The sequence below is a fragment of the Chrysochloris asiatica genome, unplaced genomic scaffold, assembly GCF_000296735.1.
Source record: "Chrysochloris asiatica unplaced genomic scaffold, ChrAsi1.0 scaffold00003, whole genome shotgun sequence".
In the NCBI taxonomy this organism is placed as follows: Eukaryota; Metazoa; Chordata; class Mammalia; order Afrosoricida; family Chrysochloridae; genus Chrysochloris; species Chrysochloris asiatica.
The window spans coordinates 39,553,159-39,570,552 of record NW_006408521.1 but is presented as its reverse complement, the minus strand read 5'-3'; the positions used below and the strand labels follow the sequence as shown (position 1 = coordinate 39,570,552).

The 17,394-nt window shown below is 37.7% G+C and overlaps 1 protein-coding gene across 1 annotated transcript in view; it reads right to left on the bottom strand.

The window, feature by feature from the left end:
- SHOC2 (soc-2 suppressor of clear homolog (C. elegans)) overlaps positions 1–15,342 on the bottom strand; it is a 52,169-nt gene extending 36,827 nt beyond the window's left edge. The window contains 1 exon segment of the mRNA XM_006878343.1: positions 14,405–15,342. Coding sequence (XP_006878405.1) covers positions 14,405–15,104 — 700 coding nt within the window. The 5' untranslated portion in view covers positions 15,105–15,342.
- Positions 15,343–17,394: the final 2,052 nt, after the last annotated feature.

Here is a 17,394-nt window from a genome sequence, read left to right as displayed (position 1 = left end):
AAGAGTATGGGGGGAAAGAAAGAGTCCCCACTGAATAGCTGTCATCTTGTCTAGATGGGTCTGGTGAAAGGAGATGGGGATAAGATTCGTAAGATTCAATGGTGAAGAATTGTTATCATGACTAATCACAACCGTCGCAAATGTAAAGGTAGAAGTTTTGTAACAAAGAAAGGGGAGTGGTTAATCTTACAGTCCAGAGGCGGAGGACCCTGGGACCATCAAGAGAGGAATGCACAAGCAGAATGCAGTCCCTTATCCAGAGAAGCAGCAACGCCAGAGATGGAGGCAGAGATGGGGGCATGGAGAGGGGGAGTGGCTGAGGACTCTAGATTCATGGACTAAGAAGAGAGGGACTGAGAGCTGGTGGCCTGGAGCAGACTTTCAGAATGTATCCTTTAGAGATGTAAATTATTATATATGCCTGAGTGGTTTTTTTATTGTTGTTTGTTTTTTAAAAAAGCTAAAGTGGATAGAGAGAAATCCTGTTAACTAATGGTACGTGGAGGGGATTGTAATCAATGTAATGAGACAAGGTATATGATTTGTTGAATGTAAAACTGATGATACGCCCTGTAAACTTTCACTCAATCTACAATAAAAAAAAAAAAAAATTCTACCAAGTTCATCAATCTAAAATTAATCAAACATACAATCAAGATGTAATGATAATTGCTGGTGATTGAAATGCAAAGGTTGGAAAGAAAGAGGAAGATCAGTAACTGGAAAATAAGGCCATGGTGATACAAATGATGCTGGAGATCATATGGTAGAATTTAGTAATACCAATGACTTCTTCAATGCAAATACCTTTTTTGAAAACCAGGATGGAGTCCCGGTGTGGCATTGTAAGATAATGCACTGGACCAAAGGTCAGTTTGAGCCCCAAGGTTGGTTTGAACTGTGAAGTCGGAGGTTAAAATTTACTAGCCACTCCTCGGAAACCTTATACAGGATTGCTATTAGTTGCATCTGACTCAACGGCACTTAACAATAACAGCAGCAATGGGCAAAACATTGAATGATGCAGAAAGCATCAAAAGAAGATGGAAGGAATACGCAGAGTCACTGTACCAAAACAAAACAAAAGGTCAACATTCAACCATTTCAAGAGGCCAATAATACTGAAGGAAGAAGTCCAAAATACATTGACGACATTGGCAAAAAACAGGGCACTAGGAAACGATAGAATACAAACTGAAAATCTTTCATCAAACTGATGAAGCACTGGAGGCAGACACTTGGCTCTGCCAAAAAATTTGGAAGACAGCTAACCTGGCCAACTGACTGGAAGAGATCCATATTTGTGCCCATTCCAAAGAGAGGTGACCCAAGAGAATGTGGAAATTATCAGAAAATGTCATTAATATTGCATGCCAAGTAAAATTTTGCTAAAAATAATTCAAAGACTGCTGCAACTATACACTGACAGAGAACTTCCAGAGGTTCAAGCCAGATTCAGAGAGGATGCAGAACAAAGGCTATCGCTGCTGTTGTCACATAGATCTTGGCTGAAAACAGAGAAAACCAGAAAGATGTTTATCTATATGTGCTTTATTGACTACGCAAAGGCTTTCAATTGTGTGGATCATTACGAGCTATAGACAACATTGCAGAAAATGAGTGTTCTGGAACATTTAACTGTGCTTATGAAGGACCTGTACATAGATCAAGAAAGAGTCAGTTGTTTGAACAGAACAAGGGAACACCAAATGGTTTATAATTAGGAAAGGTGTGTACCAGGATTGTATTCTTTCACTATTACTTATTCAATCTGTATGCTGAGCAAATAATGTGCGAAACTGGATTATATGGAGAAGAATATGGCATCAGGATTAGAGAAAGGCTCATTAACATCCTGTGACATACAGATGATACAACTTTCCTTGCTGAAAGTGAAGACAACTTAAAGTACTTACTGATGAAAACCCAAGACCACAGCCTTCGATATGGGTTGCATCTCAATGTAAAGAAAACAAAAACCCTCACCACTGAACAATAAACAACATCTATGTAAATGGAAAAAAGATTGAAGTTGTAAAAGACTTCATTTTGCTCAGATCAACCATCAACACTCATGGAAGCAGCAGTCAAGAAATCAAATGCTATATTGCATTAAGCAAATCTGTTGCATAAGACCTTGTTAAAGAGCTCAAGAGCGAAGATGTCAGTTTGAGAACGAAGATGTGCCTGATCCAAGCCATAGTATTTTCAATAACCTCATATGCATGTGAATAAGGAAGATCATAAAAGAATTGATTCATCTGAGTTATGGTTTTGGAGAATATTGATTCGCACAGTGGCAGCAACAATGGGCTCAAAGGATGGTCCAGGACTTGGCAGTGTTGTGCATGGGGTCGCTATGAGTTGGTATTGACTCAATGGCACCTAACATCAACAACATGTGCATGTGAAAGTTGAACAGTTAATAAGGAAGACCCTAGAAGAATTGATGCATTTGAGTTTTGGTGTTGGAAAATATTAAGTACCATGGGCTGCCAAAGGAACACACTAATCTGTGTTGGAACAAATTCAGTTAGAATGCTCCTTGGAAGTCAGGATGGCCAAACTTCCCTATCTCATACTTTGGACATATTATCCGGAGGGACCAGTCCCTGGAGAAGGACATCATGCTTGGTAGAGCTGAGGGTCAGTGAAAAAGAAAAAAGCCCCACAACGAGATGAATTGGCACAGTGGCAGCAGCAATGAGCTCAAGCATAAGCAACAACTGTGAGGCTGGCGCAGGACCAGGCAGTGTTGTGCATATAGGGTCGCTATGAGATCGTACTGACTCGATGGCATCAAATATACATACATACATATATATATATTCATTCATTTACCATGTGAAATTCCTTTTTCCTTACCTTTACCTGTTGCAATCTTTTCCTTGATTTAAAGTAGAAAATCAAGTCTTTTTCATCTGAATAAGCCTTTCTCTCACCACCCTGGCCCAAAGGGACCTATCTTTCTCTTGATCTTCCCTTAAACTAAATTTGACTCTAGTATTTATTCATATCGTTAACTAGGAGAGTGACAGCTCCATATGAGAAGCACTAGACTGGGAACCACAAGACCCGCGTTTCGAGCCTGCCAGCTGCTTGAAGGGAGAAAGAGGAGGCTTTCGGCTACCTCAAAGATTAACAACATCACCAGTTATCTAATCTGTGTGTAACCATTCCTGCATCTAAGATTATTGAGCATATGGACTGTTTTATATTGTGTATGAAACTCCAACATCCCTAAACTGATCTTTATTATATAATGATCACGTCTGTGGCTTAATGGAGTTATTTTATTACACCTTTTTGTGTTTGGCTATGCTAATTTATATTGTTACTTAAATAATCATTATGTATATATCGTCCCTTTCTAATTAGACTGTGAGCTGCTAAATGACAAAGACCAAGTCTTATAAATCTCCCTCAGTCTTACATAAAAGCCCAAATCCCCTGTCACTGACTTATATCAATACTACAGAAATAGAGTAGAACTACCCCTTCAGAGTTTCCAAGGCTGCGATCTTTATGGAAACAGATTTCCACATCATTCTCCTTTGAAGTAGCCGGTAGTTGGTGGGTTTGAACAGCATACCTTTTGACTAGCAGTTAAGTGTGCTTTAACTATTGTGCTAACAGAGGTCCTTGGGCATGGTGTTGTTGTGAGGTGCCATCAAGTCGGTACCAACTCATAATGACCCGATGCACAACAGAACGAAACACTACCCAGTCCTGGGCCAACCTCACAATTGTTGCCACGCTTGAGCCCAATGATGCTGCCACTTGGCCAATCCATCCATTGAGGTTCTTCCTCTTTTTCTCTGACCCTCCACCTTACCAAACATGAAATCCTTCTCCAGCGATTGGTCCCTCCTGACAATATGCCCGAAGTATGAGAGATGAAGTTTGGCCATCCTGACCTCCAAGGAGCACTCTGGCTGCATTTCTTCCAACACAGATATGTTTATTCTTTTGGCAGCCCATGGTACTTTCAATATTCTCCTCCAACACCATAACTCTAAAGTATCAATTCTTCTACGGTCTTCCTTATTTTCTGTCCAGCTTTCACATGCATATGAGGTTATTGAAAATACCATGGCTTGGGTCAGGCACACCTTAGTCCTCAAGCTGACATCTTTGTTCTTTAACACTTTAAAGAGGTCTTGTGCAGCAGACCTGCCTAATGCAATACGTTCTTTGATTTCTTGACTGCTGCTTCCATGAGTGTTGATAGTTGGTCCAGAAAGACTGAAGTCCTTGACAACTTCAATCTTTTCTCCGTTGATCAGAATGCTGTTTATTGGTCCAGTGGTGAGGATGTTTGTTTTCTTTACATTGAGATGCAATCCATACCTAAGGCTGTGGTCTTTGATCTTCATCAGTAAATGTTTTAAGTCATCTTACAGCAAGCAAGGTTGTATCATCTGCATATCGCAGGTTGCTAATGAGTCTTCCTCCAATCCTGATGCCACATGTTCCTTCTTGGATTATTTGCTCAACATACAGGTTAAATAAGTATGGTGAAAGAATACAACCCTGTCACACACCTTTCTTAATTTTAAACCATTCACAGTGTTCTCATGTTCTGTTTGAATAACTGCCTCCTGGTCCATGTACAGAATCCTCATGAGCACAATTAAGTGTTCAGGAATACTCATACAAAATGCTTCAGTTTCCCAATGTTATGTAAAAGTTATGTTTGCACAATATTGTAGTCAAAGTGTGCAATAGCCTGTGAGAAAGTAAATGAAATATTGTGAGAATTACCAAAATGTGACACACAGACTTGAAGTGAATACATGTCTTTAGAAAAACGCATCAATAGACTTGCTGGACCCAGGGCTGTCACCACAAACCTTCAGTTTGTTGTTGTTTTTTTAAAAAAATTAGTGCCTGTGAAACAGAATATACTGACGAGCAATAAAATGAGGCATGCCTGCACTCTGCCATTTCTACTCAAATTATACCACTGGGTAACAACAAAACCTAGGTACATGATGGTTGCTAACATCATACACTCACGCAAACACATTAGCCAGACCTTGTGTGCCTGTTCATGAAAGAACAAATATTATCAATGAAGTGGTCTTGCTAAAAATCAACCCTGTTCCTGATCAAATCAAACCTTTAGATCCAACTACCAATATACAGAAATATAGAACTAAGGTGCCTGTGAAACCACACTAAGGTGATGTAACCAATAAAATCAAGACCAAGATTTATGATCTTACATACAAAATTCCTCAACAAAAACATTAGAAAATCGAATCCAACAATATGTAAAAATTTTGAAAGGATTATATACTATGACAAAGTGAGGCTTTATCTCAGAATAGTCATGACTGGTTCCACATTTGAAAATTAATCAACACTGTCCACCCTATCAACATGTTTAGAAACCAAAACCACATGATTATATAAAGATGTAGAAAAAAAAAGTCTTGGTGTGGCACTGTGGGTTAATGCACTATGTGGGTTAATGCACTAGACTGCAAAGTCGTTTGAACTACAAGGTCAGTGGTTCAAGCTCACTAGTCACTCCTTGGAGCCCTATACACAGTCGCTATGGGTTAGAACTGACTAAATGGCATTTAACAACAAGAACAATCATGTAAAAACTCTCACCAGATTACAAATATAGGGGAAATAATTTGGTAAACAACATCTTATAAAACGTAACAGTTCACTTTCAGTTTCAACATGGCAAGAAACTGGATGTCATCACGTCTGTCATCTAAGGAAAGACACTGAACAGAATGAAAATCAACTCTTCTCAGATCCAGGATTCTAAGTTGGTGGTGTTTTTCTGCCAACATTTTAAATATTTTACTCCATTCTATTCCTGCTCGCACAGTTTCTAAAGGGATGCTAAATGGTAAAAAATAGTCTGAAGAGACAAAAAGCAGTCCAATTAGGCAGACATTTTTAAATTATAAGAACAATACTTTAAAATAACTGTGATTAATATGCTAAAATTCCTCATAAATGCAAAAATAAATGGATAATGTAAACAAAACTTCAAAAATGAAAAAAGTGATAGAAATAAAGAGGAAGTAGAAAAGAAAAAAACCTGTACAGAAATGAAAATTTGACTGGGCATGGCTGAAGATATGCCAACAAAAACTACCAAGTGAAAAAATGACGTATATACATAAAAAAATAGAAGAAGACTATTCAAGAATTGTGAGACAACTTAGAAATTGGTAAAACACACATACTGGAAGTACCAAACAGAGGCAAAAACAAAAAAATATATATTTGAATAATGACTGAGAAATTTCAAAAATTAATGATAGACACCAAATCACAGATTCAATAAGCTCAAAGAATACCAAGTAGGATCAATAACCCCTAAATCTATCCCTAAGCATATTATATTCAAACAGCAGAATATCACTAACAAAAATATTTTGAAAGAAGCCAGATGGAAAAATACAGTTCGGCTATATGGGAGCAATAAGAATCATATCCCACTTCTCTTTAGAAACCATGCTATTAAGAATAGAGTGCACTAAAATAATTTAAATATTGAAAAAAAAAACAAAAAACCCACCGATCTAGAGTATTGCATGCAGCAAAAAGTGTCCTCCAAAAATGAAGGAGAAATAATGATTTTCTCAGACAAATAAAAATTGAGAAAATGTGTATACAATAGATCTGATTATAAGATATGTTAAAAGAGCTTCAGAGAGAAAGAAAATTATATATGCCAGAAACTTGCACCTACATACATACAGAAAGAATATATTAAAGGAATAAAAAAAGGCAAAATGAAAAGCTTTTATTTTTCATATTCGTATTTGATAGTGGTGACGATTGTACAATGTAAGGAATAGTTACTGTTGTGAAGTGCTGTCAAGTCAGTTTTGACTGATAGAAACCCTATATAGGGTTTCCAAGGAGCTGTTGGTGGGTTTGTTTGAACCACCAATCTTGTGGTTAGCCATCCTGTGCTTATCCTATAGTGCCACATCAGGAGTCCCAACATAATGAATATAATGTCACCAGGTTGACATAAAAAATGTTGGAAGGGTGAATGCTATATACATTTTAAAAAAGAAAACATGTATATTCCTAATTGCCAGGCAACTTGGTAACATCTCTACAGGAAAAGAGTCCTTAAAAGAGACTCTCATGTGAATTTAAAGCAGACTTTCAGAACTATATACCATGTACACAAAATGACAACAAAAACAGTTGCAATAACATTGTGTACTTTACATACAGAAATTCAGTATTTCTCACAGAGCCTATACTTCTACACTACAATCAACCCTGCAGGCCAAAGTTGGACCAAATCTTTGCTATCAAAAACCATTCAACTTCAAGAAAGAAAGAAAGAAAAAAAAAAAAAAAAAAAAGGCTATTCAGCAATCTCCTTTCAATCTAAAGATAATGGAATAGAGCATACTTCCACCAGGAAACACCTGGAAATAGTTTAATATAAGTGAGACTTATTTTATGTATACAATTAATTATTTTAAATCTATCATAGAATTTTAAATACACTGAATTAAGATTTGAAGTGATCTGTCAGAATTAGATATAGAACATAATCCCTAAAATATTTAAATTGCATCTTTTCAAAGCTTTTCTTAAAAAAAAAAACCACCACCACAGAATATTATATCTCTGACACAAAGCTTCAGGGCCTAGAACCAGAGTTTCCCTTAATATCCATGAATATCCATTATAAGTACTACCACCCACTGCCACCAAGCATTCCAACTATCCCAATACTTAGCATTGCTTTAGGATACAGCAGAACTGTTCTGTGGGGTTTCCAGGACAGTCAATCATTAAGGAAGCAAACAATTTCATCTTTCTCCTGTGGAGCAGCTGGTGGGTTTGAACTACCAACCTTGTGGTTAGCAACTCAATGTTAAACCACAGCTTCACCAGGGTTCCTTACCCAGTGTTAAGACCAATGCTCAAAGTAACAATGTAATTAATTCGCTTTTGTTTTATTCAGAATAAAGTAAAACACGTTTCACAACTGTCAAATGTTAAAAATTTTATTAAAAGGAGATACATAAAAAACTATCAATTTCTCAAATGAAATAAACCAATGGTTTATTTACTATATTCTCTTTTATTCTATAATTGAAAATACCAAAAAGTTAATGGAAATATACACTGTGTAAAAACTATGTATAGATCTCAAAATCTGCACCAAAAATAAACTCAAAACTTGCTATAACATGTCTGAACAGATCTAGCTTGAGGCACTAAGAATAAGATATCAGTCTGAAAAGAATCCTTATCAGAGCATGAGTGGAGGAATGGAAAAAGCATTGATTCTTTAGGAACAGTTTATGCAGACAATGGCCACAAAAAATTAGCAGTTTATAAATAAATAAACTCATTTTAAGATTGCACGAGACGATGTTGAAGGGGAAAGTCCATAGTGGCAGACCATTCATATCAATTTTCAAGGTAAAAACTAATTTTGTTCATGTCCTAGTTGAAAAGGACAACCATTCACAGCAGAAACAATAGCCAATATAGACATCATAATTGGCTAAGGTTATACAATTCTAACTGAAAAAATAAAATTAAGCAAGCTTTCTGCTGGATGGATGGGTGCCCAAACTCCTGTACCAACAGGCTTTCAACAGAAACTTTAAACAAGTGATTCAATTCTAAAATATTTCTTGGAAGAATTGTAACTGAAGATAAAACATGGTTTTACCAGTATAATCGTAAAGATTATACGTAGCAATGGCTAAGAGGTGGAAGTGGTCCTGTCAATGCAAAAGCAGACTGGTCAAGATCAAAGACCATGGCAACAGTTTGGGGTTATGCTGAAGACATTTTGTTTGTTAACTTTCTGGAGGCCAAAGAAAGATAATATCTGCTTATTATGAGAGTGGTTTGAGAAAGTTAGGCAAAGCTTTAGCAGAAAAATACTGGGAAAGTTTCACTAGGGTCCTCCAACACACCATTCCTCTCATCAAAACACGCAATTTTGAGTGTGTTTCAATAGGAAACCATTAGAAAGCCACCATGAGTCTGATTTGGTTCTGTGAATAGATGAGATTTTGTGTCAACTTGACGGGGTCAGGATTCCTAGTTTCACAACTGAGATAGTTACCCCCATGATGAAATCTAATATAATGTAATCATTTCTATGATGAGGTCTGCTATGAGCAGTCTTCTCATGGGTGTGTGTGGACTGCTTCTAATATATTGGACAGGAAGGCAAGGCTTGCTTCCCTCTCTGCTGGGTTTAATCTTGCATCTGGCTCTTCCTCTGACCTCCTGTTCTTTGGACTTGAGCCAGAGGCCTGCTCTATTAACTGCCGAGCCTGAGAGTCATCAGCAGCTTGCCTTCTTACTTATCATATCTACGGGCTGATCTTGGTTCATCAGCCCTTCAACTGTGGGAGTCAAAATCCTCTAGCCTGATGTCTGACCATGAACTTGTCCACCTCTATAACCATGTAGAGCCATTTCCCTTGATAGAAACCTCTTTATATATATATGTATGTATATATACAAACACACATGCACGTGAGCGCGCGCGCGCACACACACACACACACACACACACACACAAATATATATATATAAAAGCTTCACTGGTTTTACTTCTCTAGAGAACCCTTCCTAAGAAAGGCTCCTCTGACTTCTTTTTCCTTCTTAATCTTTAAAGGACACTCATTTTTCAACAGTTAATACCATAAATCAGAATGCACTGATACTCAAGTTCTTCAGGGATGGATTACATGGCTGCTATCATCACTCACAAGTGTCATGACCATGATGAAACTTATACTGAGGAATAAAGTTTACATTTTTAATTTTTATCTTTTAATTCTATTTTTCCATGAACTTTTTGAAGTGCCCTTGCATAAATTCCCCTACATTTTTCTCCTACATCCTGGTATGGCACTGTGGGTTAATGTAAAGTTGGCCTGAACCACAAGGTTGGTGGCACAAGCCTATCAACTGCTCATCAGAAACCCTATCAAGACGAACTCGACGGCACTAACAACAGTAGACATCACTTGTCTGTCAGTTTGTCATACTACAATGGCTTCTGCATTGCTGTGATTCTGGAAACTATGCCATGGGTATTTTAAATTCCAGCAGAGTTAACCATGGTGGTGGACAGGTTTCTGATGAGCTTACAGACTAAGACAGACTAGGAAAAAGGAGGGATGGACTACCTCCAAATATTTAGTCACTGAAATCCTTATGAGTAGCAGTGGAACACTGTAAGATAGCACCAGAATATTGACTACCGAATCATGATGAAGCTCAACAGTGTATTTTCAGATATAGTGCCAGAGGATGAGCGACTCAGCTTGGAAGGCACTCAAAATGTGACTAGGAAGAGCTGCCTTCTCAAAGTTGAGTTGACAGTGATGACGAGAATGGAGTGAAGCTTTCAGAACCTTCATTTGATGATTGGGCACAACTCAAAATGAAGAGAAACTGCTGTGACATCCATTAATAATTGGAACATGGAATGTACAAAGTAAGAATCTAGGAAAATTGGAAATTGTCAAAAATGAAATGGAATGCATAAACATCGATATCCTAGGCATTAGTGAACTGAATTGGACTGGTATTAGCCATTCTGAATCTGACAGTCGCATGGTTTACTATGCAGGGAATAACAAATTGAAGAGGAATGGTGCCGCATTCATCATCATAAAGAACATTAATGCTGTCTATGATAGGATAACACCCATATGCCTACAAGGAAGACCAGTTAACATCACTATTATTCAAATTTATGCACCAACCACTAAAGCCAGTGATGATAAAAATTGAAGAATTTTATCAACTTCTTCTGTCTAAAATTGACCAAACATGCAATCAAGATGTATTGATAATAACTGGCGACTGGAATGCAAAGATCAGAAACAAAGAGTAAGATTAGTAGTTGCAAAATATGGCCTTGGTGATAGAAACAATGCTGGAAGATCACATGAGAAAATTTTGCAAGGCCAATGACTTCATTGCAAATACCTTTTTCAAACAGCGTAAAAGGCAACTATACACACAGACCTCACCACATGGAATACACAGAAATCAAACTAATTATATCTGTGGAAAGAGATGGTGGAAAAGCTCCAAATGATCAGCCAAAACAAGGTCAGAGGTAGACTGTGCAAAAGACCATCAACTGCTCATATGCAAGTTCAGGCTGAAGCTAGAGAAAATGAAAACAAGTCCACGAAAGTCAAAATATGACCCTGAACACATTCAACCTGAATTTAGAGATCATCTGAAGAAGAGATTTGATGCAGAAGACACTAAAGACTACAGACCAGAAGAGTTATGGGATGAACTAAAAACATCTTACAGGAAGAAAGCAAGGAAAAGAACAAAATGGATGTCAAAAGAGCCTCTGAAACTTGCTCTACAGCGTAGAGATGCTAAAGCAGATTGAAGAAATGAGATGGTAAAAGAGCTAAATAGAACATTTCAAAGAGCAGCTGGAGAGGACAAAGTCAAATATAACAAAACATGCAAAGACCTGGAGTTAAAAAAACAAAAGGGAAGAACATGCTGAGGGAACTGAAGAAAAAATTCAAGTCTCTACTTGCAATATTTGAAGGTTTCTATGAGCAAAATATTGAATGATGCAGAAAGCGTCAAGAAGACGAAAGGAATTTACAGAGTCACTGTACCAAAAAAAAAAAAAGAAAAAAGATCAATGTTCAAACATTTCAAGAGGTAGCATAAAGATCAAGAGTCAATGATACTGAAGGAAGAAGGCATTGAAGGCACTGGCAAAGAACGAGTCACCAGGAAGGACTACAAATTGACATCTTTCAACAAACTGATGAAGCACTAGAGTCAGTTACTCATCTACCCCAAGAAATTTGGAGACGGCTACCTAGCCAACTGATTGGAAGAAATTCTTATCTCTGCTAGTTCCAAAGACAGGTGACCCAACAGAATGCAGAAGTCATTGGACAGTATCATTAATATCTCAAACAAGTAAAATTTTGCTAAAGATAATACAAAACCAGCTGCAAATGTACATGGACAGAGAACTGCCAGACGTTTAAACTGAATTCTGACAAGGATGTGGAATGAGGGATATCACTGTTGACGTCAGGTGGATCTTGGCTGAAAGCAGAGAATACCAGAAAGATGTTTACTCGTGCTTTAATGACTATGCAAAGGCTTTAAATTGTGTGGATCATGACAAGCTATGGACAACATTACGGAAAATGAGTATTCCAGAACACTGAACTGTGTTCCTCAGGAACCTGTACATAGACCAAGAGGCAGTTGTTTGAACAGAAAGAACAAGGGAACACTGAATAGTTTAAAATTAGTAAAGCTGTGTGCCAAGGTTTCATTCTTTCACCATACTTATTCAATCTGAATGCTGAGCAAATAATCCAAGAAAACTGGATTATATGAAGAAGAACATGGCTTCAGGATTGGAGGGAGGTCCATTACCATCTGCAATATGCAAACACAATCTTGCTTGCTAAAAATGAAGAGGATTTCAAATACTTTCTGATGAAAATCAAAGACCACAGCCTTTAGTAAGGGTTGCACCTCAATGTAAAGAAAACAAAAATCCTCACCACCAGACCAATAAACAACATCCATAAAAGCTCAGATCAACTATCAACATTCATGGAAGCAGCAGTCAAGAAATCAACCTATGTACTGCAGTAAGCAAATCCGCTACACAAGGCCTCTTTAAAGTGCTCACAAGCAAAAATGTCAGTTTGAGAACTAACGTACACCTGACTTAAGCCATGGTATTTTCAATAATCTCTTATGCATGTGAAATTTGGACTGTGAATAAGGAAGACTGTAGAAGAATTGATGCATCTGAGTTACAGTACTGGAGGAGAATCTTAGAAGTATCATGGGCTGCCAAAAGAATGAAGCAATCTGTGTTGGAAGAAGTGCAGCCAGAATGCTCGTTGGAAGCCAGGATGGCCAGACTTTGTCCTCTCATTCTTCAGACATATTGTCAGGAGGGGCCAGTTAGTGGAGAAGGATATCATGTTTGATAAATTGGAGGGTCAGAAAAAGAGGAAAACCCACAAGGAGATGGATTGGCATAGTGGAAGTAACAATGGACTCAGGGTTAGCAACGATTGCGAGGTTGGCACAGGGCCTGGCAGTGTTTAATTTTGCTGTACAGAGGATATTTATGAGTTCGTAAACAAATTGATGGCACTTAACAAGTAGCATAGTATAGGATAAGCACTGGACTATAAGATCCGTTTGAACCTCAAGGTCAGTGGCTTAAACCCATGAGCCACTACTCCTTGGAAACCCTGTGGGGGTCAATATGAGTCGGAACTGACTCAATGGCACCACCAACAACAAAAGAAGCAGAGTGGATAACAAGTTGAGCTTCTAACCACAAAGTCAGCAGTTCAAATCTACCAGCCACCTCCATGCAAGAAAGATGAGGCTTTGTGCTCCCATAAAGGTATACAGTCTCAGAAACCCTAAAAGGGTGACTCTGAGTCGGACCCCGACTCCATGGCACATAACCACCATCAACACCACTATTCTTTAAAAAATGTTTACTTTATTCCTGTATAATTAACTTTATATACTAGAATGAAAAATGTCAAAAGCGCTACCTTTACTATAGGAGACTACTCCACCTTTCTATATTCTTGATTGTTTTTGATGGCCATGTAACTGCTTTCAAAATAGAAAAATAATTTCTCTTTCCTAATGACATTGCTCTTTCATAAAGCTCTTATATGCCAACGCTTTATGATGAAAGTGATTTGAATTTAAAAGAAATATTTTTCAGACAAGCATAAGTTAGAACAAGAACATGAAATCTTAATATAGCTAGTATAATTATATGAAGGGGTTTCAAAAAGTTCACGGAAAAATAGAATTAAAAGATAATGGAATTTTTTCATACACTTTTGAAGCCTTGTTGTGTATGTAAATATTTTTTTTTAAACAGGTTGTTGCTGTTCTTGTTGCTAAGTGTCGTCGAGTCAGTTCCGACTCATAGCAAACTTGTACAGAGTTTCTCAGGAGGGGCTGGTGAGTTTGAACCCTCAAACTTGTGGTTCAAACTGACCGTGCAGTCTAGTGCTTATCCTATAGAGCCACACCAAGACTCCTTACATAGGTAATAACCTAAAAATTATGGAAACATTTGTTCTGCTTTAAATTCACTTTTCCAAAACTAAAAATTAAGGCAGTTAGGTTTGTGCAGAACACGTCTTAACTTACTATGTCTACTACACTTCCTTATTCACTTAAGTGTGTAAAATAATTTCAAGTCATATATTAGTAATATTGCTAAAACCTGAATAACCAAAGTAAATCATAAAGGAGATGAAATTTAGAAACAGTATCTTCTGATACTGGAAAAACACTCAACAACATCATTTAGCATAACAAGTAATACAAATAATAATAATAATCCAAGGCTTCTTACCAATTTCAGCAGGTAGTTGTTTGATTTTGTTCTCTCGAATGCTGAGCATAATGAGCTTTGACAGGTTCTTGATGTCCTTTTCCACAGTAGTTATACGATTAAAGCGAAGGTAAAGGGTGGTGAGAGAATCTAACCTGTATACCACTGAAGGGATTTCTCTCAGTTTGTTATGCCGTAAATCAAGCATCCGTAGCTTCTTCAAGTTATCAAGAGAGTCTGGCAAACTGGTGAGTGAATTTTCACTTAGAGCCAGTGTCACAAGGTTTACTAGACAGCCCACCTCTGCTGGGAGAGACTGCAATTTGTTACTATATAAATAAAGTTCTGTTAATTGAGTCAACTCTTTGATTGATGAGGGCAATATGTGTATAGACCTCTTGGATAAGTCCAAACGCATTGAATTCTCTTCCCGACATTTGTTGAGCTCTTTGATCACTTCTGCATTGCTGGATTTTTTCCTAGTCCCAGGTGCTGGATTTGGCCGTTTGATCGTATTGTCAACTGAAAAGGCCACTCCTGGTTGGGTAGCACTGGAGTCCTTCTTCCCATCTTTGGCATCTTTCCCTTTGGTCTTAGGTTCCTTTTCTTTGCTCTCTTTCCCAAAACCTCCAGAAGCTTTTGCCTCTTTGTCTCTTTCTTTAGCTGATGGTACTTTGGGATCTTTCTCTTTAGAGTCTTTTTCTTTTCCTAAGCTACTCATGGTGACCCAAGTTTGGAAAAAACTACATGAACTCTTTTTATTTTATTTGCCAACAGTAGTTATTGAAATTCAAAGATGAAGAGACAAAGGCATATACAATCAAAAAGGTGTTGGCTTACAGCACTAATCAGCACGGAGTAGTATCCACCTGTTACATGTTGGCTCCAAAGGCACTATGCCCATTTCTACATATGCAGTCCACTGGTCAGATGGTGCCGGTCAATCATTAGAATTTCTGAAATACAAACAGAGTATGAAATGACTTTATATTATCACTTAAGTAAATGACTACAAAAAAAAAGAATACTCCTGACAATTTTGCCATTTTACTGTAAATTGATCTAGCAGTTATTTATTGACACCTTATATCATGTAAAATCCATTGAAAACTGCATATATGAAGAAAGCAGGCCCTAACTTCAAGGAACTTACCATCTGAAAGGAAGTGCTAACAAAACACACATACCTGTTATTATAGTACAAAGGCTTATTTAGAAGAGCTGAAAAGTGGAAGAAATCATAGCAAAAGCTAAGTGCTTTCCATGTAAAAGCATTATTCTAAGGAATGTACTAATATTAACTCATTTAATACATATTAACGAGCCTATGAAGTAAATTGTTATCCTCACTTTATATATAGGGACACTAAAACATAGCAATATAGAGTCGTTATTAGTCGGAACTGACTAGATAGCACCTAATAACAGTAACAGCTCTGTGATCTTGGAAAAGTGATAAGCCAAGATTTCAACGTAAGCAGTATATGTATCCAGAGTACATAAAACTGCTCTCTGAAATGAATTACCAGATAGTTTAAATAGGAAGGACTTCAAAGGTAATGACAAAATGGACAAATTGATAGTATGGTAAAAGAATAAAATTAGTAAAATGAAATATATATGGAGAATAGCAAATGGTTCAGTGAAAAGCACTGATTCCGACTCATCGCGACCCTGTATAGGTTTTCCAAGGAGCGGCTGCTGAGTTTGAACCGACTTTGAGGTTCAAACTGACTTGAGGTCGTGTTTATTCTATGGCACCACACCAGACTGTCCAGTTTAATAAGCACTCTAGGTTAATTCCTGGTGTGGCGCTGTGGGCTAATGCACCAGACTGCAAAGCCATTTGAACTGCAAAGTTGGCAATTCAAGCTCACCAGCTGCTTCTCGGAAACCCTATCCAGGGTCAGAACCGACTCGATGGCACTTAACAACAACTAGGTTAATTCTGATGGTGGATGTGAAGACCATCTTAGAGGATGAGGAACAAAGAACAATTATGCTAAATCCTAAGGGTTGAAAAGGTGAGAAATGCCAGTGTTACACAGGTATAAAAACTTCATATGAGGGTGAGTCAAAAATTATCGGTACTCTGGTTATATTAAAACACCCATTCACGTCCAGGTTGATGACAACACTTGAGCGACGAGTGACAGTGGATTCTGTGGCACATCATTTGCCAGTCAGCCACAGCTCTGCCTATGAAATAATCCACAACAGATTTGAGTTTTGAAAAGTTTGTGCCAGTTGAGTACTGAAACAACCCACAGAAAAGCATAAACATTTAGACATCTGCAAACAAAATTTGGACTGATACTCCAAGGAAGGTAAAAGTTTCTTTACAATAATCATTAGTGGTGACGAGACATGGATTCATCTCTAGGAGCCAGAGGGTAAATGGCATGGTATGGAATGGAAAACGACCTCAATCACCAACCAAGAAAAAGTTCAAAACTCAACCATGAGCTGGAAAATTGATGTTTACAGTTTTCTGGGAGTCTCAAAAGACAATATTGGAACACTATCAGGAAAAAGGTTCAACAATCAACAGTGCTCAATGAAGAGCTGAAGCCTAAACTTCCAAATAAACGCAGAGGACTGCTATCCAAGGGCATTGTGATTTTGCATCTGCACACATCTGCCCACACTGTTGACACCCTGCAGAAACTGTTAAAAGCATCCTTCCAACAGTCCTGATCTTGCTTCGTTGGACTTTCACCTGTTTGATCCCCTGAAAGCAGCCCTTCGAATATGAAGATTCACCTCTGATGAACAAATAAAGATCGTGGTACATGTGTGCCTCACAACTCAGCCTAAAACATTTTCAAATAAAGAAATATTAAAGTTTGTTGTCAGATGAACAAAAGAATCACTTGTTTCACGCAGAGCTGCCAAACTTTCATGTTGTCATATTCCAGCAATTGTGGTTAACCACTGGACAAATTAAACTTGTAACCCAGTAGAGAAAGAACTGTATGTATGTTATCTACTTTCACAATAGTGCTATGGTC